This window comes from Phycodurus eques, chromosome 17 (genome assembly GCF_024500275.1).
Source record: "Phycodurus eques isolate BA_2022a chromosome 17, UOR_Pequ_1.1, whole genome shotgun sequence".
NCBI classification, from domain to species: Eukaryota; Metazoa; Chordata; class Actinopteri; order Syngnathiformes; family Syngnathidae; genus Phycodurus; species Phycodurus eques.
The window spans coordinates 8,204,045-8,228,242 of record NC_084541.1 but is presented as its reverse complement, the minus strand read 5'-3'; the positions used below and the strand labels follow the sequence as shown (position 1 = coordinate 8,228,242).

Below are 24,198 nucleotides of genomic sequence, written 5' to 3'. Positions count from 1 at the left end.
CATTGATACCCAACCCACCTCCTGCACATGCCTATATTTTGTCATGAAGATTCCTACATCATCCACCGGACAATATAAATGTAGACAAAACTGAAAATAACTCCCTGATATGTATCTTCATCTGGATAGTTTTTGGGTAATCCCGCAAACAAACAAAGAAACAAATGCAGACCTCTGCCAAGGCAACCAGTCTTAATTTGGACTAGCACCAAAATGTGGACTTTCATAGACAATGTAGGTATCATCTATCAAACATTTTGGTGCTGATTCAAATACAAGCATAAAATATGTAATAATGTAAAACAAATATGCAATAATGTGAAATAAAATTTTGTGCGCATTGTTTATTTTGCATGATCATATCAATTTAGCAACATCCTTGGGGGAGGTTAATAAAAAAAGTACAATCTGTGTTTTTGTGGGATGTGCATTTGAGTGCTGTGTTGGAGAGCAGTTACCCAGATGAGAAAATATCAGTGAGGTGGAATGCTGTAACAGAGATTTCAGCAATTAGTTTTTGTGATTGCAATGAGCTCTCCATTGGTGTGTGTGTGTGTGTGTTGACTGAGAAATGTATTGAATTAGCTGGAGACAAGATGTGAGCTGCTGTGGCTGTGAGCAGCAAAAAAACAATGACACGAGGAGTCACCTGACACCTGAGATTATTTATTTTGTGTTCAGATGTTATTGTAAGAAGGAAAAGCAACTGAACAGAGGAGGATGTCAAATAATGTGCATTTTATTGGTGTGTTTTCATAGAAAAAGGGCTGCCTTTCTGTGTTGCTCTTTGGGGTGTGGTAAGTGTCTCATTTTATGCAGGATCACAGAGATGAATAATAGTAGGCACTGCAGTTCTTAGTGTAATTAAATAAAATATAGCCAGTTGTGTTGAACACTGGGGAGGTGCTGACTGGCTCACTGCTGCTAGTCGTCTGTCATCTGATGGGAGTTGGTGAAGGAATTTTAGACTCCTCATACAGCCGCGAACATTTCCAGTCATATTCTGTTTCATGCTTTTGAAAAGTTTGAATATGAACAGAGGTTCTTGCATTGGTAAAGTTTTCATCATGAAAATAACCGGAGATCATAGTTGATAAATGCACACTTAATCTCTTACAACTCATTTGGATCCCCCCCCCATGCTTACAAATGTCCTGAATATGTCTGACGACTCATCTTTAGTTTTATTCACTGAGATATTAAGGAAAATGTTGAAAAACACCTTGCAATGTCAAGAAAATTGTGTGTGTCAATGTCAATCAAAGCTAAGCATTATCTTTTTTTTATAAGGCTGATTTTTAGTTTATTTATTTATTTAATAAGGTGCTGTTTTGGTTACCATCAGATTGTACAGGTTTGCCTAATGCAATGTGCTGAAATCTGTAAATCTGAGACACCCGCGACATGTAATCTGAGCATATGCCGGAAAACTGGGCAACATGTTGAGGCGAGTCTGGGGTAGAATCAAGAAAAGCCACTGTTTGACTTTGTCGTGAAATAGGAGTGAACATTTTTTACTGATTTGATTTCAGCTAGACAAACAGTTAAAATAAAGCTAATTGGGAAAAAATTCCATTGAACAAAGCTAGACTCTTGGTTGCAGAGGATGACAATGGTGTCATAAATCCCAACAATGGGGATAGAGGGAGGAAGTCTGGTTGCTCAGTCAAAGGTGATGCTTCAGATCACTGTTTGATCCCTGATTGTTGATTTTACAACTGCAGTAGAGAGAGAATTCCTTTCCTGTGTAAATGTGAGCAGTTTAAACAATTTGTCACTTTCAAGCTGTTTTTTTTTCTAATGAGGTCATTTCCAGTAAACCCATTTAACTAGAAAGGTAAATGGCAATGCAGGTAAATTGTAATAGGAAATTATGTAGAAGATGACAATCAGAATGATTTAACCAAGCAATTTAATAACTACAATGATAAATGCAGCCTCAAAACTCATTTTATGCCTACATCCATTTTCATGCACTTGATCGTGGCACATGAGACAGTTGCATTAAATCCCGTTTACTGGTGGAACCAAACGGCCAGACCCTGGAGATGAGAATTCTGGAGGGAACACGATGGCCTCTAAAACCGCATCCGAGCCACAATTCTTGTAGAAGAACTGCAAAGCCAGTTGAGCGAAGGGGGCGGACATGTCCTCCTGTGAAAAGAAGTCGATTTAAACAAAATATTTCACATGCGTTTCTGGTTTTACTGAGATCCTGAATCGCAGCACAACCTTGTTGGTTGTTTGTCGGCCAGCAGCCTGCCCCATCAAAGATAACAGGAAAAAAATCAATTCAATTGTAAGCGCAGATCGTAACCGGAAGGGTTTAAGACCTGTTATACACTATGGTTGTCCAGGTGTGTTTTTGAGTGTAAGTGTGGTCGTTAAGCGGCTTTAGCATGCCGTGTCACAGGAAGCAGGCGAGACGTGGGAGAAGCAAAACAAATATGAGGAAGAATGGGATTTTAGAATGGTCGTGATCTTCTCGTCTATTATTGACTAGCCAAACTCCTTCATGCTCAATTAATGTTACATCTTAACAATACAATAAGTCATTGCATTGAACCTACACTCACAAGCCATAACATTAGGTACATCTAAACGTCTAATAGGATACAGTATTCTCAAATTTTGGCCTTCTCATTGAGATAAGTAGGTCAATGAGTCAATGAAGTACAGTGTTCCCTCGTTTATCGCGGGGGTTACGTTCCAAAAATAACCCGCGATAGGTGAAATCCGCGAAGTAGGAAACTTTATTTTTTACAATTATTATACTTTGTTTTAAGCCTGTAAACCTCACCATTAACATTTTGTCACATTTCTCTCTTGTTTAAACACGCTCAAAGTTCAAACCTTTGTAAGAAAAATAAGTACATTATTATTTGTATTATTATTGTTGTTGTTGTGCTTATTATTATTATTGTTAATATTATTGTATAACGAAACAAAGGTCAAAACCTGTTTTAAGGCCCAAACATTTGTTTAAGAAATAAAAATGTAAACATTTCCTGACAAATAATGATCCCAATTTTAGCAATAACGAATTTAATTGTAATGAATAACGTATAAGGTTGGAAACATAAGAAATTATGAATTGTGACTCGCGCGTATTTCACGCTTCCTTTGACTGTCCCTCTTCGTCCTGACGCCGCTCCGCTGTAGCATACTTTTCCACTGTCTTTTTCCGAGAGAAGAACATAGTAATAGGTAATTGTTGCCGCTCTTTTTTTATTCTTGGCGAGAAGATTCTTATAAACAGAGATGCCACCTTCGATAGTTAGCACCTTCCTTTGCCTTTTGGGTGCAACCGCAGGTGCCCTTGTCGGTGCACCACGTTTCGTCGACATTGTTGGTTATGTCTGGGAGAAAACTTGTAAACAGGAGGCACTTTAGAGTCACACTGCTAGCAATTGAACACAAATTTAAATTTAGCAAGCCGAACGCATTCTGTGCTGTACAGGAGACATGGCACAGAGGAGATGTGTCAGGATTCAGGTTGCAAGTTGGACTCAGATGAAGAGAGGACGGGGAGGTGAGTTTGTGAATAACGGTTTATTGCAGCTTGGAAGCGAACAAAGAAACTCCGAGGACTAAATCCGGGATTGGCAGGGTTCCAACGAGGACCGGTCTGGCAGGGTAGGAGTCCGTGTTGTCGGTGGGCCGCAAGAGGTGAGCACTGGTTTGCAGGGAGCAAGGGCAGATGGCAGACTGGGAACAAAGAACAAGAATTCGGGAGAGGTAACTCACTAGGTCTTCAAAGCAAAAAGATAGGCAAGGTGGCTAGGCTACGAACTCGATGTAGAGCGTTGATAGTCTGGCGACGAGTTGGAGTCCCACAGCGTCTTAAGAGCCGTCAAGTGTAATTAGGATGACAAGGTGCAGCTGCTAGACTCCAACACGTCAACCCTGCAAAGCATTCATGACACACACACACACACACACACACGGGCTGGACTCAGGGTGCTGAAACAGCAGACCTGACAGTACCCCCCCCTCCCACGGGCGCCACTTGGCACACGAGCCAAGTAACCGGGGTGGGCACGATGGAAGTCGTGGATCAACGACTTGCACAGGATCAACCGCGCAGGAACCCAACTCCGCTCCTCCGGACTATAGCCCTCCCAGTCAACCAGGTACTGGAGGCCACGACCCCGGCGAAGCACATCCAGGAGCCTGTCCACAGCCCAAGCGGGATGACCACTGACCACCAGGGGAGGAGGAGGGGGTGGCACAGGGGGTGATAGAGGAATGAAAGAACCTGGTTTTATCAGGGAAACATGGAAGGTGGGGTGAATGCGGAGAGAGGCAGGGAGCTTTAGGCGTACCGCACATGGATTTACCACAGCCACAATCTCATAAGGGCCAATGAAACGGGGGGACAGTTTTTTGGATTCAACCTTGAGTGATAGATGCTTCATACTGAGCCACACTTTCTGACCCACCGTGTAAGCGGGAACAAGGTTGCAGCGACAGTTGGCTTGTACCTGAGACATGGCAGAGGACCGGAGAAGGGCAGCGCGGGCCTGCTTCCAGACCTTGGAGCACCGGCGTATGTGGGCCTGCACTGAAGGGACTGCAAGTTCATGCTCCTGCGATGGAAACAGTGGAGGTTGGTAGCCTAAGGAGCATTGAAAAGGGGACATGGCCAAGGAGGTGCTGGGCAGCAAATTATGGGCATACTCAACCCAGGCAAGGTGGGTGCTCCATGAAGCGGGACGAGACTGGTATATCCAATGGAGCGCCGTCTCCAGCTGTTGATTGGTGCGCTCACATTGCCCATTAGTCTGAGGATGATAGCCAGAGGATAGACTAACACCTATACCAAGCGCTGTTCAAAACGCTCTCCAAACCTGTGAGGTGAATTGGGGTCCCTGTCAGACACTATATCAGATGGGATGCCATGCAGGCGGAACACGTGCTGGACCAGCAGGTCGGCAGTCTCCTTGGCAGATGGAAGCTTGAAAAGTGCCAGGAAGTGTACTGCTTTGGAAAACCTGTCCACCACAGTGAGGATGACTGTTTTCCCATTTGACGTGGGTAGCCCAGAAACAAAGTCCAGGGCGATGTGCAACCAAGGGCGTCTGGGAATGGGAAGCGGACGCAGTAAACCAGAGCTTGGTTTAGAGGATGTCTTATTTTGAGCACATACTGTGGATGCAGAGACAAATGACCGGGTGTCATCTTCCATGGTGGGCCCCCAGAAGCGTTGACAGGGGAAGGCCAATGTTCTGCGGATTCCAGGGTGACCGGAAGTGTGCTGCTTTGGAAAACCTGTCCACCACAGTGAGGATGACTGTTTTTCCATTTGACGTGGGTAGCCCAGAAACGAAGTCCAGGGCGATGTGCAACCAAGGGTGTCTGGGAATGGGAAGCGGACACAGTAAACCAGAGCTTGGTTTAGAGGATGTCTTATTTTGAGCACATACTGTGGATGCAGAGACAAATGACCGGGTGTCATCTTCCATGGTGGGCCACCAGAAGCGTTGACGGGGGAAGGCCAATGTTCTGCGGATTCCAGGGTGACGGGTAAGTCGCGATGAATGGGCCCAGTGTCGCACCTGGGGGCGGACCGAATCAGGGACAAACAGGGAGTTCCGGGGACCCCCACCAGGATCAGCTTGTTCTTCCTGGGCCTCCTTTACCAGCATTTCTATTTCTAAGGTGATTGAGCCCAGAAAGCAATGTGGAGACAAGCTGGGATCTGGGTCATTCTTGACACTCTCCCAGGCGAACTGGCTGGACAGGGCATCCACCTTGGTGTTCTGGGCCCCTGGGCAGTAGGACAAGGTAAAGGTGAACCGGTCAAAAAACAATGCCCACCTGCCTTGACGGGAGCTCAGCCTCTTAGCAGAGCGGATGTATTCCAAATTCTTGTGGTCGGTCCACACGATGAATGTGTGTTCGGCGCCTTCCAGGTAATGCCATTCCTCCAACGCCATCTTCACTGCCAAGAGCTCCCGGTCTCCGATCCCATAATTTTTCTCCGCCTGAGACAACTTGCGAGAAAAGAAGGCGCAAGGGTGGACCTTACCATCAGTCTCGGATCGATGAGACAGCACTGCACCAACCCCCACCTCTGATGCATCAACCTCCACTATGAACTGCCTCTGTGGATCCGGATGAACGAGGATAGGAGCTGAGGAAAAAAGTTTCTTTAGCTCACGGAAGGCCACGTCGGCCTTCTCAGACCATTGGAAGGACGTTAGGGTTGATGTGAGCGCAGTGAGGACTGCTGCCACCCGACTGTAGTTCCGAATGAACCGCCGGTAGAAGTTGGCGAAGCCAAGGAATTGCTGCAGCTCCTTTCTTGTGGATGGCGTTGGCCACTCAGTGACTGCAGCTACCTTGGCTGGGTCCATTTGAAGCTGCCCCTCAGCAATGACGTAACCCAAAAAGGTGGTCTTTGGAACATGGAACTCACACTTTTCTGCTTTAACAAAGAGCTTGTTCTCAAGTAGTCTCTGAAGTACTTGTCGAACATGTCATTCGTGATTTGCGACGGGACGGGAGAAAACCAGGATGTCATCCAGGTATACAAAAACACATTTTCTGATCATGTCATGCAGGACGTTATTGACTAGTGCCTGGAAGACAGCAGGGGCATTGGTCAGGCCGAAAGGCATTACGAGGTACTCTTAGTGCCCTCTATGAGTGTTAAATGCTGTCTTCAACTCCTCTCCCTCTCGAATGCGGACAAGGACGTAGGCTTGGCGCAGATACAACTTGGTGAAAACTGTTGTCCCGTGAAGGGGGGAAAAGGCAGAGTCAATCAGGGGAAAGGGGTACTTATTCTTAATGGTGATGTTATTAAGGCCACTATAGTCCACATGTGGACGGAGGCTACGCTGTAAAAAACAACATGCAGAATTACACTGTAAAAAATACGCGAAGGCAATTAGGGCACAATGCGGGTTCGTACGCTGTAAAAAATGCATGCAAAATTGTACTGTAAAAAAAGCTGCGATATAGCGAGGCCGCGAAAGGTGTCTATTGTACTAGAAAAAAAATTTATGATGCACATTTCTGCACTGCAAAAACTCAAAATCTTACCAAGAATATTTGTCTTATTTCTTATTAAAACTAATTTCATTAACTGAGTAACTTTTTTTTTTTTACTTGTCTCAAGCAAATTTTTACTTTAAGTATAACAACTCATACTTAACGCAAAAAACATGCCTTAAAACAAGTAAATATTTTCATAATAAGTCTTATTTTAGGTGTAATGAGATTAGTTTTCACTAGAATTAAGACAAGACAAATATTTTTGCAAAATTTTTGCAGCATACACAACTGCAAACCACAATCACAATAATAAAAGTGATGGTAGCCCTTGAACCCTACTATGACCCACTATGAGGCAGCAGGTGTGCCTCATTGGCAGGTGTAAGTAATGTTGTGACAGGTATAGTTTCTAATACATTAAAATATCTTTCACAGAGGTGCTGATGAATACTAAAATAGAGACGTCTGATCTAAGATGGACCATCTTCTCAGAGGCCAAACCTGAGGTATGTAAGCACGGCGTCGCCATCTTATCTGTATTTTTAACCCAGACCTCATGGTGATGGGAGAGATTTGGGGGCATCTTGTTGTTCTATTGGCTATGAAAGAGCTCCTTATATGGCAGGGAACCTCGGAGAGGGTGAATGTGCGATATGAGAGTATTGGAAAAAGATGCTTTGATGCATCCCATCAACCGTGGAGTGGAATCCACTGGCAGCCCACAATTTTGGGTTCAAGCAACCCCAAAAGCAGGCAGATTTGTAATTTGATCAACCAATGAGTGGTTGCTGGGATATTTTTGCCGGCAGCAACCATATTTTCTCCTCTATTTGTGTCTTAGATGGGGAAAATGTCTTCTAAACAGAAAAGAAATGTTGCTTTGATTAATTGTGTAAAGTATTCTCAGCTGTGGTCCCTTGATCAACAGTTAGGCAAATTAAAGGGTGAAGGGTTACACTGATAAAACATTTTGTTAGCCTCGCCACTGCCCTCTTTTCCTCCATCCTTTGAGATGGTGAAATGTGTCATGGCACATATAAAGATTCATATAAATGGCTGCATGATTTGACAGGAGCAACGTCAATAACTCACGCATTCTTGTTGTCTCTCCTGCAGAATGTGTTGCAGGTCCCAGCCGCATTTGTTTATGAAAATATGAGCTGCCACATTTGCATATTTACATAAGTGACATTCTTCAGCATATCTGCTAGATACAACCTTGATTATGTTCGTGTTAAGGGGGTTTCCTGCCCTTGGAAACATTTTGATGATGAGCATGACTGCTGTATATTCAAATATTTAGTGTTGTATTTTGGTATTTTGCACATTTGGGCAGATTTGTTCCATAAACTCTGTTATTCCTGTGTTTTATTCTAACGGAAAGAAAGTCTTGGTTGCTACAATGTGCTCTGCCTGACAAGTGGGACATAAAATCCCACAAGCTGCACTGCATCTCAGTGTGTTGAATGATTTAAAAAAAAAAAAAAAAAAAAAAAAAAAAAAAAAAATGAATCCAAGTTGTGATGGCACTGAATTCCCTGCATAAGCCTCTGATAGCGACTGTGGCCGTAGCTTAAGCAGTGGGCCGATAAAGAACACATTATTTCAAGGAGATACTTTTAATGTGGTTGCCTCTAAAGGACTAAAGTTTTTACTGGACAATTAAAAGCAGCCGGGCTAAAAGTAATGTTCTACTGTTTGGCTTTCTGGGTCAGATTCCTTTTCAAGTGGCGTTCTAAAACTTGTCTTTGCTCTCAGTGGGAGGAAGTGAGCGGTTTAGATGAGGAGAACAACAGCGTGAGGATCTACCAGATCTGTCAGACTGATGGCTCATTCAGCCACTGGCTGCGCAGCGGCTTCATCCAGCGACGAGGAGCCTCACAAGTATACGTGGAGCTGCGTTTCACCATGATGGAGTGCTCCTCCGGGAACAGCCACCACCGCAGCTGCAAGGAGACCTTTAACCTCTACTACTACCAGGCCGACTCCAACGAGGCCACAGACACATACCCGCCATGGATGGAGAACCCTTACACAAAGGTATGCCCAGCAAAGGTGGGCAGTGTTGTCAGGTAGTAGCAAGTGTGGAGCCAGATTCAGAAAAATACTGAGAGGCATTAATTAGCATCCAAACAAATATTCTGCGAAGATACACAAAACTCTCATCGACACAATCCTAAATTGTCTACAACATTTTTTTCTGCAAGAAGGAAAAGAATTCCGTATTTTCTATTTTCTCTCCTTTTTGGTTTAATGACCAGGTTTCTCAATCCTTTCTTCGATATGGTCTGTTTTCCAACATAATTTTTGTTTAGTTTTCGAAACTTAAAATTATAATACAGTGTCGCCTGTATTTTCTCCATGCATTTAAAAAGTATAAAAAAAATGTATGCTGTTCATGAACGCTATCACTCTGAATTTTTATTATTTTCTTTTAAATTGTGAAATTTTCACAGTGATAAACAGCTGCAACACACCAGAGCATGTTTCACGTCACTGCGTATAAAGGTTTATAGTAAGGTGAAATACTATTTACCTGGAAGTTAATAAATTATTGTAAACCCCTAATAGCATACTTGGAAATGTTTCAATAATGTAAAGCATATGTGATGTGTAGTTAATGTTTTCAAATCTGTTGAATGCTGCAAAAGCTTGTTGATCCCGTCGTGTGCTGGCATCTGGCCGTAGTAAGACTTAAACATCTCTCTTCCTGTCCAAGGTGGATACAGTGGCAGCAGACTTTCTGCTCAGGAAGGGCGGTGAACGGAAATTCAACGTGAAGACCATAAGACTCGGCCCTTTATCCAAGAGAGGCTTCTACTTGGCCTTTCAGGCTCAGGGCTCCTGCATGGCCTTGCTCTCCGTCAGGGTTTTCTTCAAGAAGTGTCCCCCCCTTGTCAGCGCTCTTTCCTCATTCCTTGAGACCGTTCCCCGCACTCTGGTCCAGGAGGCACACGGTGAATGTGTGGAGCATGCCACCCAGCAGGGGCCGCGAGCTCGGGCTCCCAAGCTTTTCTGTGGCGAAGATGGCCAGTGGGTGGGCCAGCCGACCACCTCCTGCGCCTGCCTTCCTGGATATGAGGCTGCCGAGGGCTACACAAGATGTACAGGTAGGAATGAGATGTGGTTAGGTTGCATTCTGTACGTGTGTCGATGCACGCAACGCCTACTTCATGACCAAAAGAGAAAACAATGGTGAGCTGTGGGTGGGGTGCGCTGAGGGTGGACGCTTTACAGAGGACGTGGGAGACCAGCACATTTAATGAGGAGGGGAAACGGTGACAGAGAGAGGACGGGGGAGAGGTCAGGGAGAGCAGCACTTATCTCAGAGGGGAAGAGCAGGGTCAAAGGCTTACTGCTGGGAGAACTTATGGTTGAGTGCGATAGAAGGGAGAGGTGGAGGGGGGAAGCGCCATGTTAAGACCATATCACTCCGAGGACATCAAAGCAAAACAGGCTCGAAGAAGTGGTAGGAGCTCTGCAGCAGGTCTGTCTAATGAGTCCAATTAACAAACCCTGTGCAGGATCACCCCCAGTAAGCTCCACAATGTAAATAAATAAATAAAAATAAAAAAATTCTTTTGATCTCTGTGGAGGTGTTGTTATAATGTTAGAATGACAAAAAAATTGTTTTACTTCTTTGCATGTTGGCAAGTGGCAATTGGTATTTCCAGCTTTCTGTCATTCACGAGAGCTGTGAGAGAAAAAAAACACCCACCAGACCATTAAGGGAAATTGCCTTTATAAGAAGATTGAACCATTAATTAGCTTCACAGGCTGACCGTTTCGGAAGATGAAATTGAGTCGGCTCTAATCCCATTATCTTGCATATACACAATACAAATATTTATTGTCCCAAACACCAAAATGTACAACGCATGCATGCTGTCAAGTTGATTTAGTTTGATGGATGAGCTTGATTATTTGAGTGGCTTCATTGGAACAAAGCTCTTGCTGACCATTAAGTTGACTAGTTTATTTCCCTGAGGGCCAGGTTGTGGTTAGAGGTGTTATTTCCACTCAACACAACACTGATTTGTAGCCCTTGGTGAACTCAAGTTCGTCTTTGAAACAAACACTACTGTGAAGGAACTTCCTGTAGACAAGTGATCTTAAGTAACATCCAACCACTGAAGAAGACTTGACTTGAAATTGCTCCACTCAAAGGTGATTCCTCTGTTTTTTCTGTAGGAACATCTGGAAGATCTGTTTATTTTTACTTATTTCTCTAAGGACTATCATGTTTTGGTTAAAACCCCCATATAAATGAGAAGGCGATCTGATTTATTACTTAGCTCTCATTACATTCTTCCTTAGCCCATCTGCAGCCATCTGGCACCTGAGCACAGTTAACATGCATGTAGGAGCCACAGGTCATATCCAATGGAAGAGCTCATAATGGTTTTCCTTCATTTGTCCTCTGCAGCTTGTCCCGTGGGTCACTTCAAATCCGGCACAGAGGGACAGTGCACAGTCTGTCCGGGAGCAAGCCACGCCTCCATCAGAGGGCAGTCTGTATGTGCATGTCGCCCTGGATACTTCCGAGCACAATCCGACACCCCTGACACTCCATGCACCAGTGAGTAAACACAAAAATGTTTTTTGCATTAATTTATACAAATATAATGGTGCTAAACTACACACTCACGACGACTCTTGCCGCTTCTGTTTTTCCCGCCTCAGGTGCTACTTTTCCCCCCTTCTTTAATCTGCTTTGTTTCTTTTGTGTCACAGCTGGCCATTGAGATGCATGTCATTAGTGACAGATTGTTGGTGGGGGTTGGGCTTCCACTCAAAAGTGAAGTAGCCATTGATGGGCTTAAGTGACACCTCCGTGCCGATTCAGGAATTCCAGCTCATGTTGGATGTCTGAAAGGAATTGGCTTGACAGTTAGGTGCACTTCCTCAGATTAGCAATCAAGAGGATGTGAAACATTTCTCATTTGTCACAGTTGTAATTTAACACGGATTCACGCCACCTGTATTTTTATTAACAACTTTAATTGCAATACCTGAATCCCTCCATCCATTTTCTGTAGCACTTGTAGACAAACAAGCATTGACACACTTGTACTCACACCTATGGACAATTCAGTCTTCACATACCGCACCATGCATGTTTACCATGGACGGAGGTGGGTGAAGCCGGAGTAAAATTGTGTACAAAATGTTTGAAAGACTATAAACAATAATTGAGACATGTCGTCTATTCGTCGATGCAATTTTGGAGCGTCTGAATGAACTATAATGGCTGACTTGGAGCCAATCACCGATGACAAAACCTTTAATCTCTGCATTTTCCTGCAAATGGGTTATTTCACCGCACTGTGGCAGTTGTCTGGTGATGGGTCCACACATACCAGCTTTTCAGGAGTGTTGCCTAAGTTTTAAACGTAGTGTTACGCTTACGCAGGATGGGCACTTGAGACGAGTTAAATCCAACAAAACATGGCTTTTATGGGTTTTTTGGCTTCACTAAAATTATTGGAGCGCTATTTCTATTTTCTTTTCTTCTTTTTTTTTGTATCTTCCACTAACACTTCCAGTTCCATCACTTCAAACTTCCTTTTGCGCTTGCATGCTTTCCCAAATGTTGCATGGTGAAAACCATCAGTGCTACCTAAAGTGCAAAACCGTCTTTTAAATACGGCGGTCTCCACTACTTTCTCCTTTTGCCTACAGTGCACGCAATCTATAAGAGGGAATGAACACACAATTTAGTGCCCGCTATTTGGGATCTTAGTAAATCAGTCCGTTCTTAGTTTCAATTCAAGCTCCCTCTACGTCTCAACTTGGTTTTTCACTCAGGATGAAATATTTTACCAGGCGTATGCAGGCTTGATTATTACAATAAAGTGTAATCTGATTGTTAAGTGGGAAAAATAATCACCTCTAAAACTACCTACCCCTAGGTGATGACTGCAGAATTCATACCGCACCCTCAGTCTGTGATGTTGCCCCACTTGGGTTTTCAGTGAGAAAATTATTTGCACGCAAGACAGCTGGAGGCTCTGTGACAAAGCTCTGTCTCCTTGGCAGCAGCAGAAGCTCTCAGTCTCACTGGCGGAGTGCTTCTCCTTGGCTCGAGGCAACAGCTATCTTCTCACTATTTTCAGATAAAGATCATTATCATCATGTTTCGGTGTGGTGTAATTGCACCAGTTAAATTCTACTACACATACGCTCCTGCTGTGACGCAAAGGCTCTGGAGAATCATTGTTCTGCTTCCTGGCTACATGTAAAGACTGAATAATATGTCTTTGCCTATATGACAAACAAATGGACTGTGTAGGTCATAGAAAGGTGAAACAGCGTAAAAACAGAACTGCAGGGGTTATAATTGGATTTGATGGAAAAATTTGATACGCCTTGATTGTATCAGGTTGAAAAACATGCCCAGAAATGAAATTATGATTTAATTTCGGCTTTGTAAAAAGGATGACTCAATATTCATGACTTTTTGAAGGTTTTTAGCTCACTGTAGCATCCAGCACTTATATGTCTGTCACCACTGTTCCTTACTACCGTCCCAGATGCCTATACTGTCTGTAGAATAATTAGTTTTAGACTAATCATAGCATTAACAATAAATAAAAGATGAAGTAAACATAAAAGTCCTTGCGGTTGCTATGGGAGTGCTTTTTGGTATTCCATGGATAGCAATACCTCCCCTCTGGTGCATCCCTAGTTCCTCCTTATACTGAAAATTATTTTTGAATTTGATCATTTTAGCGGCGATTACAAGGTTACAAAGTGTTTTTTGATTTAGTATATAATGCTTTATCCATCCATCCATCCATCCATTTTCTGAGCCGCTTCTCCTCACTAGGGTCACGGGCGTGCTGGAGCCTATCCCAGCTGTCATCGGGCAGGAGGCGGGGTACACCCTGAACTGGTTGCCAGCCAATCGCAGGGCACATACAAACAAACAACCAGTCGCACTCACAGTCACGCCTCCGGGCAATTTAGAGTCTCCAATTAATGCATGTTTAGGGGATGTGGGAGGAAACCGGAGTCCCCGGAGAAAACCTATAATGCTTTAAAGTTTTTGAAATTTATTTAACAAAAGAGCTGTTGGATGGAGAAGTTAAAAAAAACAAAAAAACATGGGCCCTCACCTGTTCATAAAATGCTTGTGTTATTACATTTTCCTTCCTTTGCTATTAGGAAACAATTTGGTTTGTTTGTAGAATGCTAATGTCTTTTAATGTGAAACACTTTAATATATAGTTTAATGTGTAATTTTGCACAGTTGTAGTGTGCCAATAGAGCATGAAAATTAATCTTGTAAGTGCTTAGAATGTGCCTTAATTCCACTTTGTACAATAACCCGAATTCCATTGTTATAGTAGTTTGTTAATTATTAACATTTTCCCCCCAGGACCTCCCTCAGCACCACGCAGCATCGCCTCCCAGATTAACGGCACTTCGCTACGATTGGAGTGGAACGAACCTCTGGACAATGGCGGCAGAGCAGACCTCAGCTACAGCATCAGGTGCCTCATGTGCAGGACGCCGAGGGGCTCATGCGTGTCCTGCGGCGACAGCATCAGCTACCGCCCTGCTCAGCACGGCCTGACGAGTCGCAAGGTGGAGGTGTGGGGCCTGCTGCCTCACACCACATACACTTTTGCCATCCAGGCTCTCAATGGGGTGTCCCAGTTCAGCGGCAAGGACCCCTCAAGCGAGGGTGTCAACATCACCACCAGCTATGATGGTAAGAAGCAGCTGATAATTGCTAGACGGGTGTGGGATAATACGGCCGGGTTTTAATTGTCTTCTGCTGCCCTCGCAGTGCCGTCACTGGTGTCTGTGATTCGTAAGAGTGACTCCACAGAGAGCAGCCTAACTCTTCACTGGTCCGTCCCTGTGCAGCCGCACTACACCATTCTGCAGTATCAACTCCGCTACTGTGAGAAGGTACGAGCTTCCTTTAAAACACATGCAAGTAAACTAATATTTTAGAACTTGTCTTTTTGCTAGTTGGCCACGAGGTTGTAACACTAACATATAATGACATCCAATACAAGAACTGTATCAAAAATTCTCTTGAATTTTACTCAATGCTGCCAGGGAGATAATTAAACAAGTAATTATTATTACAGTTGTTGCTTTATGGAATACAACTTATCTGGTTGACTAAAGTAACCACATTATTAGTCACTCTGTCACAGAGCACCTTTCAGTAGGATGTACTGAAAAGTATAATCTGCACAATAGTAAACATTCTTAGAGTAATCACAATTCAGCAATGTTATCTCTATAAGGCAGAATTGTATTAAAATGCAGTGTCCTTTGAGAAATATTAATTTTGTTGTTATCATCATGCAATTATCTTCTTAAAGTCTCTGTAATTAAATTCAACAAGTCTTGATTAGTTTTGGCTGAGACCACCGGAATTACAAGTTGTGTTAAAAGCACAAATGCGGTATTATAGCTGTCTGGCTCCCTTGTTTGACGGGTCTGTCGTCTCCTCAGTCGTTGCTGTTTCACTCACACCTCCATCCCTGCCAAACTGTGTTTTCATTCTGAGCATAGGAGCGGCACAGTGATGATCCGTGCCACTACACGGAGAGTAACAGAAACCAGGCCGTGCTGACGGACCTCCGCAGGGCCACTCAGTATGAAGTGCAGGTCCGAGCGCGCACCATGGCTGGTTATGGCAGCTTCAGTCCTGCAGCAGTCTTCCGCACCCTGCCTGATGGTAATACAAAAACAAATACAAAAGTATAGAAACCACAAAGGCACTCATGTGAACATAGAACACTGCCAATGACAAACGACCCTGTTCACCTCCTGCATGTGTCATTAAAACCCATGCATTATTCATGGTAAAAACTTAACATCTTCCTATGTTAGGAAAAGTTAAAACATTCCGGAGTCTGCACCAACATTTAATGGGTTCTGCCTTTACTTATGCCCCAACCCTCCAGAGTTTATTTTTTGTGTAATCTCACTCACTAAATACTAAATGTAATGAAACCATAGCCTCCTTGTGGGAAGTTAAAAAGAAAGACTTCATTTTTCTCACTTGGCTTTTAAAATGTTCCAAGTGTGTGTCTGCGTAATCTCTTAAAATGAAATTAATGTCATCCTTGCACTTACAATCGTACAATACATTCTAGTTCTTTTCCTGCTTCTCTTCATTTCCTGCTCATCTCATACTTGTGTGCTCTGTTGATGTAAATCTCCTCCCTTGACTTCTGTGGCTGCCTTAATTCTCTGCTCTGTTCTACTCTGCCAGGAATTGACTCTTCTTCCCAGTTCTTGGTGCCGGGCATCCTTATCGCCATCGGGATGCTGCTGCTCGTCACTTTCATCTTTGTGGCTGCTTACTGCATACGGTGAGCGCATGGGAGGAGGAGACACAGACACTGCAAGAATAACAGGAAATGGAAAAATGGAGGGAATGTGACGTTTATTGTCTAGCACCACTTTGTTCTGTTGTTTATGGGAATCATTTGTTGTCTTGCATTATATCTCTTTGTGAAGCAAAGTGCTGCACATGTTTTGCTTACACAGCTAAAACTTATCCTGTTCATTAGGACACGTTCCTTAGGCTTCATTGTTTGAGTAAACTGTGTCCGATGCCATCTCAAGTAGAGAAAGTGTGTGTGAATGTGTGTCTGTTTATGTACTTTTATGTGGGTGAGAGAGGTTGTGATGACGGTGGAGGTAGTAGGCAAGGAGAGACAGGATGCAGGCGTCCCAGCCCTGTTTCCACAGGACAGGAGAACAATAGCAGTGACCTTGTGACACACGCACACACAAACAAACGCGCACACACACACAATCACAGACCGGTGGCAAAGGCCCAGGTCTACTTCTAAGGGTGGTACATTAATGCTATTTTAGGCTTATGAGGTGGGAGAGAGACTCCAAGGGGGACGGTAGGACTCAAGTAGCTACATGGCTGATAGTCTTACAGTATCATAATTAATTATGTGTCAAATGCATGTAATTTTCTTTACTCAAAAATGATGGGTCACAGAGAAAATACAAAACATGGGGAAAAACACGACCATCGTCTGATATTTTTACTTAGCTAGCCTCCAAATAGGATCATTGTCTATTATCACTTGTGTTGTCTTAAAAACAAAAAGTCCTTTATTTGGGGATACAGTCATCCCTCGTTTTTCACGGTTAATGGGGACCAGAACCCCCTGCAAAAGGTGAAAAACCTCACAGCGCTTAGGCGGCATTGTAAGGGCTTAACTAATCAAAATAAGTTATCGCATAAACCAAAAACGTTATCACGAACACAACACTAAGATACAGTATGCGAGACAGTCAACAGCGTGGATGAGACTGGCGAGACACAGCAAGGGAAGATGCTGGGTGAGGCTGCGATGATGCGCAACCAATCAGCTCACGGGATAAATCCACTCGTGCTCTCGTTGGTCGATGTCGCGCCGGGAACCAATCACGCGCTTGTATGTGTGCCCGTGGCATGTACATTACAGTACAGGCATGTACAAAGCCTCTGAGTCAACTCATCTCTTTGTTTGGCATGCAGTGAAACCTTCTCTCTCGTGGCTCAACATGAAACAACGCGTCTTTCCGCAATATGGCTGCTGATATGGCTGTATTTTTTCATTTTAATTTTTTGATTATTTTTTTTTTTGATGAATATTTTGGAAAAAATCCTTGAAGCACTAAAGCCGCAAAACGTGAAGCGCGAAGTGGCGAGGGAACACTGTACATGGTTTTCATTTATGATAAATGCATATATATGCCTTCTTTTTCACGCCAAATAATCAAGGCATCAATGGGGGGGTTTTCTGCATATTCTTTTTTTTTTTTTTTTTTTTAATTTCAGCCCGTGAGTGATTTTGTTGTTTCTTCATCTTCTACATCTGATCATTTGCATTAATATAATTTGCCTCGCATTTGACGAATGGAGCATGGCAGTCTTTGTAGAAATGATTAAAAAAAACTAAGCCAAATGTGCATCTCTTATCTCGTCTAATCTTATTTTGTCACTGTCTACCTACAGCAGACACAGCCGTATAAAGGATCCAGAACTGAGCGACAAAAACAGCCAGTACTTAGTAGGCCAAGGTAATGCGTTCATTACAATGTGCTAACATCATGAAAAAGCCTCCTTTAATCTTGACGGCGCTTGTCGCTGCTTATACTTCTCTAACCTTTGTTTTCTCTTCCTTTCCCACGACTTTGTTTGCTTTACTCTTGTGTAGGGGTCAAGGTTTATATCGACCCCTTCACCTACGAGGACCCGAATGAGGCAGTGCGCGAATTTGCCAAGGAAATCGATGTTTCCTTTGTGAAGATAGAGGAGGTTATCGGAGCCGGTAAGCTGCCAGCTGTATGCGTTTGACATTGAATAAAACTTTTGTTTTACCCATGTTCTTTTTGGATGCAGATTATCTTCTTTTGAAATGTCATTATTTGGAGTAAATCTAATTTACTAAGTTAAATGTATTCAGTGACATTTAAACGCAATTTCTGTTATTCTTCTTTATCAGGCTGAATTCAATATTGCAGCACAAAGCTATTAACTGATAAACATGTTAGTATTAACAGCTCCTATTCAAACCAAAGGGCAGTACATGCTGCAAGCAAGCTTTACATTACCTCGTCCTCCTAATGATATAAGCTCCTTTGTAAAGTGGCTAAATGTGTTTATGTGTCTGTGTCGTGACAGGGGAGTTTGGGGAGGTGTGCCGAGGGCGACTGAGGGTCCCCGGGAAAAAAGAAAACTACGTAGCGATAAAGACTCTAAAAGGCGGCTACACAGAGAAGCAGCGGCGCGACTTTCTGTCCGAGGCGTCCATCATGGGCCAGTTCCAGCACCCCAACATAATACACCTGGAGGGCATCATCACAGCCAGCTGTCCGGTCATGATCCTCACCGAGTTTATGGAGAACGGTGCTCTGGATTCTTTTCTACGGGTCAGTTTGTGCCAAAATCGCACCGCGGCGACAGTAGTGCTCTCTCGTTGGGTTCTCTTACTAAATAAAACCGCTCTTTCTCCGCTCTCCTTGTAGCTTAATGACAGCCAGTTCACACCCATCCAGCTGGTGGGGATGCTGCGCGGCATCGCCTCAGGCATGAAATACCTTGCAGAGATGAGCTACGTCCACCGAGACCTGGCGGCACGCAACATCCTGATCAACAGCAACCTGGTGTGCAAGGTGTCTGACTTTGGCTTGTCACGCTTCCTGCAAGAGAACTCCTCTGACCCAACCTACACCAGCTCCCTGGTAAGCTCACTTAATGAATGGCGAGACAAATTAATACTATATGTAGCATTCAGTGTTTCCCAACAATCAAATGACTTACTCAGTGTTAAATCTGGGTCTATTTAGTTAAACACAGAGCTGATTTACTTGCATGAAGCCATTAATCGAACCTTCTGCCATCACATGGAATAGCATTTAATTGTTCTGCCTGTCACTACGTGTCGCTGGCATAGATACAGTAGATTGAACACAGATACATTATTTGTAGTAAATAAATAATTTTGGGGCAAAAAAAGGTGAAATTGGACAGTTTCCTGCACACTTGATGATCTCTCGCATCACACTTATGTGCTGTGGAATAGTGGTTGGGAACCACTGCATTAAATGTCAGTACAATACAATACAAATAACGAACTAACTGCAAGTTAATCCCTACACTAACGAGACGACACTGATGCATATGCTTCTACTGTATGTTTACCTGCACAATATAATGTGATCCAGTACAAGAAATGTATAAAAAAAAAACATCTTTAGTAAATCTAATTTCGTTGTGTAGATATTAAATCCAAACATTATTTTATATCATAATCTAGTAGTAAAAGTGTACATAAAGTCTTTGCACTTGTGCAGGGAGGGAAGATCCCAATCCGCTGGACAGCGCCAGAGGCAATTGCCTTCAGAAAGTTCACGTCAGCCTCAGATGTGTGGAGCTATGGTATCGTCATGTGGGAGGTCATGTCCTTTGGAGAGAGGCCCTACTGGGACATGAGCAACCAAGATGTGAGTTTATGACAGTATCTATGTCAGGATGTTCTTAACTAAGCTGCAGTCAGTGGCTACATCATTAGGTACAACAGCACAATCAAAGGAGATCTGCTACAACAGCTGTAGCAAAATGATTGACTTTACAAAGATAATAACACTGTTTTAATTGACACTGTCGGAGGTATTCCTTTAAAAATATGTTTGTTGTGGTTGTAGTTTGGAGCTATGATGAAGTGTAATGTCATGCTTTGTCCCCTATAGCTTAGCTAAATAAAGTAAACATAAGTATGATAAATAACACATCCACAAAAATACACAAATATGAGCAATAAGTACAGGAAGTCCTCGATTTACGAACGAGTTCCGTTCCTACGCTGGCGACATAACACGAATTTCCGCGTAAGTCGGATTTCACCGTTAAAGTCGAAATTTACGGTGAAATACTTCTGTTATGGGTATTGTCCCATGTGATTGTGACAGCAAGCTCAGCGTGTGTGGACGTGTGTGAGTGAGACGGGACTGCGCAGGCGTCGTCCGGCGGGACTGTGAAGGAGGAAGGAGTATGCGCCGTGTACAGTAGTGAGCGAGTGTGTACAGTAGCAAGTGTAGTGACGGCGACCGGGGAAGAGTAGCGATTAGCGGAGGACCCGTTGACGTTGAATGTGCAGAAGAGCTAATAAAGCCATTAAAGCAGCAAATCGGTGTTTCGTGCCTTTATTGTTGCTGCCACCCAGCTCAGCTGTGCAACGAGAGAAGGGAGTTATCCCCTGCGTCTCCCGACCATGGTCAGGTGACTGTAGCAGGAATGGTTAACACTTCATAGAAAGAATTTAAAATACATTAAAATAAAAACAATAAGATGCTGTACTTACCATTACTGGTGAGAATGTGAAAAAAGGAGGGCGAAAATGGCAAAGATACTCCCGGCGCACAAACACAGACAAGCACTATGCACTACCTAAGCAGAAACACTATGGTGCTGAAGACAAAATGGCGGCGAGGCACGGGTGTCGTAAAGTCGAAACGTCGTAGGTCGAGTACGTCGTAACTCAAGGACTTCCTGTACTGTCTTGACAGTGTAAATCTAAAGCAAGTTTTAGCATTATTAAAATAGACTTTTGGATGTAGCTCTATTATTGGAATCAGATGTTGCATCTTAATGATTGTAACTCCTATGTACAGTGAACCTTTGCCTCGTCAAGGTTCACTATTTACAAATTCATCTATTCACATTCTTTTCTGGGGAACCAATCCCCAGCTATTCAATGAAAAATCACCTATTCGCAACATTTCGGCATATTTTTGAGCTTTTTCTGTAATGCCTGAAGATGCCAAAAGATGGCACCAAAGCCCTAGCTAATGGGAAAGTAATTATTGGTGTCAAGGAAGTATGTTGAAGCAATACATCTTGACTGAGTGATGACGATATTCAGTTGGCTAGGAGGAGGTAAGTTTTGCCCGAGTTGTTTGTGGAAGTTACAGAGAGTCTGTGTCACGTGTAAGGTTTTCCTCTGCTGTGTGGCTGACAAAAACCTCAAGCTAACAAAATACAGAGGTCTTTGAGAAGTGTACAAAGCAACAGAGAAAAACTGTAAAACACATTTAAAATTATATAAACACACTTTTTAAACACATTGTTGGAAGTGAAAATACTGGAGGTATTGTCGTGTCTGTATAACTGCATGTGCCTTTAAACGGGGCCTGGTGTGGCATCCGCGAGTCTGGGTGTGAATTGCAGCCGACAACTTGAGTGTGCTCATTGTCTTCATGTGTTTCTCTTCTCCCGCAATTCAATAAATGCCTGACAAGTGCATTACTGAATTTGGCTCTAAAGTAATTAATCACTGCCAGGCCTCCATGTTAACATGTATATTTTAATTCAACAGCCGTCAATGGCAGTGAATGAGTTAAGTAATACTCTTAAAAACGATCGCTTCAAATAAAACTGATAAAGCGGAGCAGGAGAACACTGTTAAGAGTCTTGGATCATATTTTGTTGTCTATTTACAGTTTAAACTATATAGGCATTTATAGACATTTTTAAGGGGGCGTCAATACTTTTCTGGTTCTGTCCCCATTTCTACAAATATTTGATGTTCACTGTATATAGTTAGTTTTAAATGTTTAAGTTGAAGAATCAAGAAATAGTCCAAGCTCATATAATGAGACTGCTCCATAGAATATCCACTATCTTAGTGTTTGGCTTCCAAACCAGTCCATAATAATTGAATATAATTATATAATTCCTCCCGTCCAGGTAATCAATGCTATCGAGCAGGACTATCGGCTGCCCCCTCCTCCTGACTGCCCCACCCACCTGCACCAGCTAATGCTGGACTGCTGGCAGAAGGATCGGTCCGCGCGGCCTCGCTTCGCCGAACTCGTCAGTTCCTTGGACAAACTGATCCGGAACCCCGCGTCGCTGAAAATAGTCGCCCAGGAGGGAGCGGGGTGAGTTGACGCACGCTTGTTCGGTTGACTGACAGGTCGGCGGTCAGATTAGGAGTGGCGGCGACGAGCGTGCGTGTCCTTTCGTGCCGTTTCCTCGGTCATGTCTGTCATGTGACAGGCATCCCCCTCCTGCTGCTCAGTCTGACGTAGCACCCTCAAGTCCTGCTGTGACCTGTCAGCAGCTTGCTGTGCACGTTTCCCTCCATCCACATTTTAGCTGTCCCCCAGCTCGCATACAGCAGAGGACACTCCACCCCTGATACGCCCCATTGTTTGTCCATGTCAATCATGCGGCCTCACATTATATCTCTGCATGTGGACAGGAATGTGGTTGCAGGACAAGTATGTAAGCTGCTCCATGTTGTTTTGGTGACACTCTTCCTTTGTTTCCTCCTTTTTGTAGACCATCCTACCCACTGCTCGGCCAGCGGTCGCCGATGGCCCTCTCGTCCTGTGCCTCGGTGGGGGAATGGTTGAGGGCCATCAAGATGGAGCGCTACGAGGACAGCTTCCTGCAAGCCGGGCTCACTACCGTGGAGCAGCTGGGCCAGCTCACAACACAGTCAGTACATTACTGTTTTAAAGACTTCTAACTTTAAAGCTGTTCTTCAAATGCAAGTTAAGAAGAAAATGTGCTGCTTTTTCAAGACAGTTATTTTCTCAAAAAATAAATACAAATACAGTTGACCAACGCATATTCCCGGTTCACCTATTAGCAAATTTATTTATTTGTCAAAGATTATTTTATTTTGCCTTTTTTCTTTTTTTATTTATTTCTTTTTTTAATTGTTTTTTATTGGATTTATTTTATGTTATCATGCGCTCTTTAAGATATATAGTCCTCACTTCATCCCTTCTTTATGGGTTTTGTTTCTGTGGCAGCATCTCTCGGCATTCAATCTCCTTTTCAGTGTTTTGTCAACACGAAGTTAGTTTTTGAACTGAAAGTAATTATTTATTTCCCCCCCCCCTTGTCAGAGACTTGCTGCACATGGGGGTGACTTTGGCCGGCCATCAGAGGAAGATCCTCTCCAGCATCCAGACCATGAACTTCCAAAACAAGAGCACAGCACCTGTGACCTTCTAGCTTACCTGAATACGGATGTCAGAAAATGAGTCCAGGGCACTCTGGATCATCTCACATGACCTATGTTGGACCAGAAGCGACACATTGGCAGAATTTATTATTAATCACCTGGAAAAGCAAGAATCAGTGAGACTTGCCTGGAGACTCAATCATCACAGACGACGCTGACACGTGCAGAAGGACTCCTCGCTTAGTGGGCCGTGCTTATATGTCAAAGGACCCCCATTTCAAGTGCCAAGCTAAGAGAGAAGCATAAAGAACGCCGTGATGAAAAGCATCTGCTTGTCAAATGCAGCAAAGAAGTTAAAGGCCAAAGAAAAGGTCTCACACGGTTGTGTTAATACACACAAGAACCACTCACACATGTCTGCTTCCATCTGGATCACAGCTTTCATATCAAGATTTGAACACTTGAACTGTGTGGGATTTTTTTTTTTTTTTTTTTTTTTTTTTTTTTTTTTTTTTTTTTTTTATAATTCATTTGATTTCAACGTGACCTCTCTTTACTCAGGTGTAGCGTGTAAAGCAGGCTTTGCTGTGCTCGCTTGTCATCATAGCTCCTTTCATCTTCCTCCGTCTGGTTCTAGCGTTAGCGTGGAAGGAGAAAAAGAGAGAGACATATCAGCACTTGTCGCCTCAGAGGGATTCTAATATCCGTTCACGCGTTTTTTTTTTTTTTCCGGCAG

At 43.4% G+C, this 24,198-nt stretch overlaps 1 protein-coding gene across 2 annotated transcripts in view; it reads left to right on the top strand.

Annotated features, from left to right (window-relative positions):
• ephb4a (eph receptor B4a) overlaps positions 1-23,932 on the top strand; it is a 41,696-nt gene extending 17,764 nt beyond the window's left edge. For both annotated transcript variants that reach the window (XM_061702327.1, XM_061702326.1), the window contains exons 3-18: positions 7,438-7,508; positions 8,761-9,042; positions 9,722-10,112; positions 11,429-11,581; positions 14,384-14,719; positions 14,798-14,922; positions 15,541-15,706; positions 16,247-16,346; positions 17,999-18,063; positions 18,201-18,314; positions 18,668-18,915; positions 19,012-19,227; positions 19,840-19,989; positions 22,232-22,425; positions 22,829-22,987; positions 23,404-23,932. In XM_061702327.1, the coding sequence (XP_061558311.1) occupies positions 7,438-7,508; positions 8,761-9,042; positions 9,722-10,112; positions 11,429-11,581; positions 14,384-14,719; positions 14,798-14,922; positions 15,541-15,706; positions 16,247-16,346; positions 17,999-18,063; positions 18,201-18,314; positions 18,668-18,915; positions 19,012-19,227; positions 19,840-19,989; positions 22,232-22,425; positions 22,829-22,987; positions 23,404-23,512 (2,879 nt within the window). In that variant the 3' untranslated portion in view covers positions 23,513-23,932. The remainder of the gene's footprint in view (positions 1-7,437; positions 7,509-8,760; positions 9,043-9,721; positions 10,113-11,428; positions 11,582-14,383; positions 14,720-14,797; positions 14,923-15,540; positions 15,707-16,246; positions 16,347-17,998; positions 18,064-18,200; positions 18,315-18,667; positions 18,916-19,011; positions 19,228-19,839; positions 19,990-22,231; positions 22,426-22,828; positions 22,988-23,403) is intronic.
• The last annotated feature ends 266 nt before the right edge of the window (positions 23,933-24,198 follow it).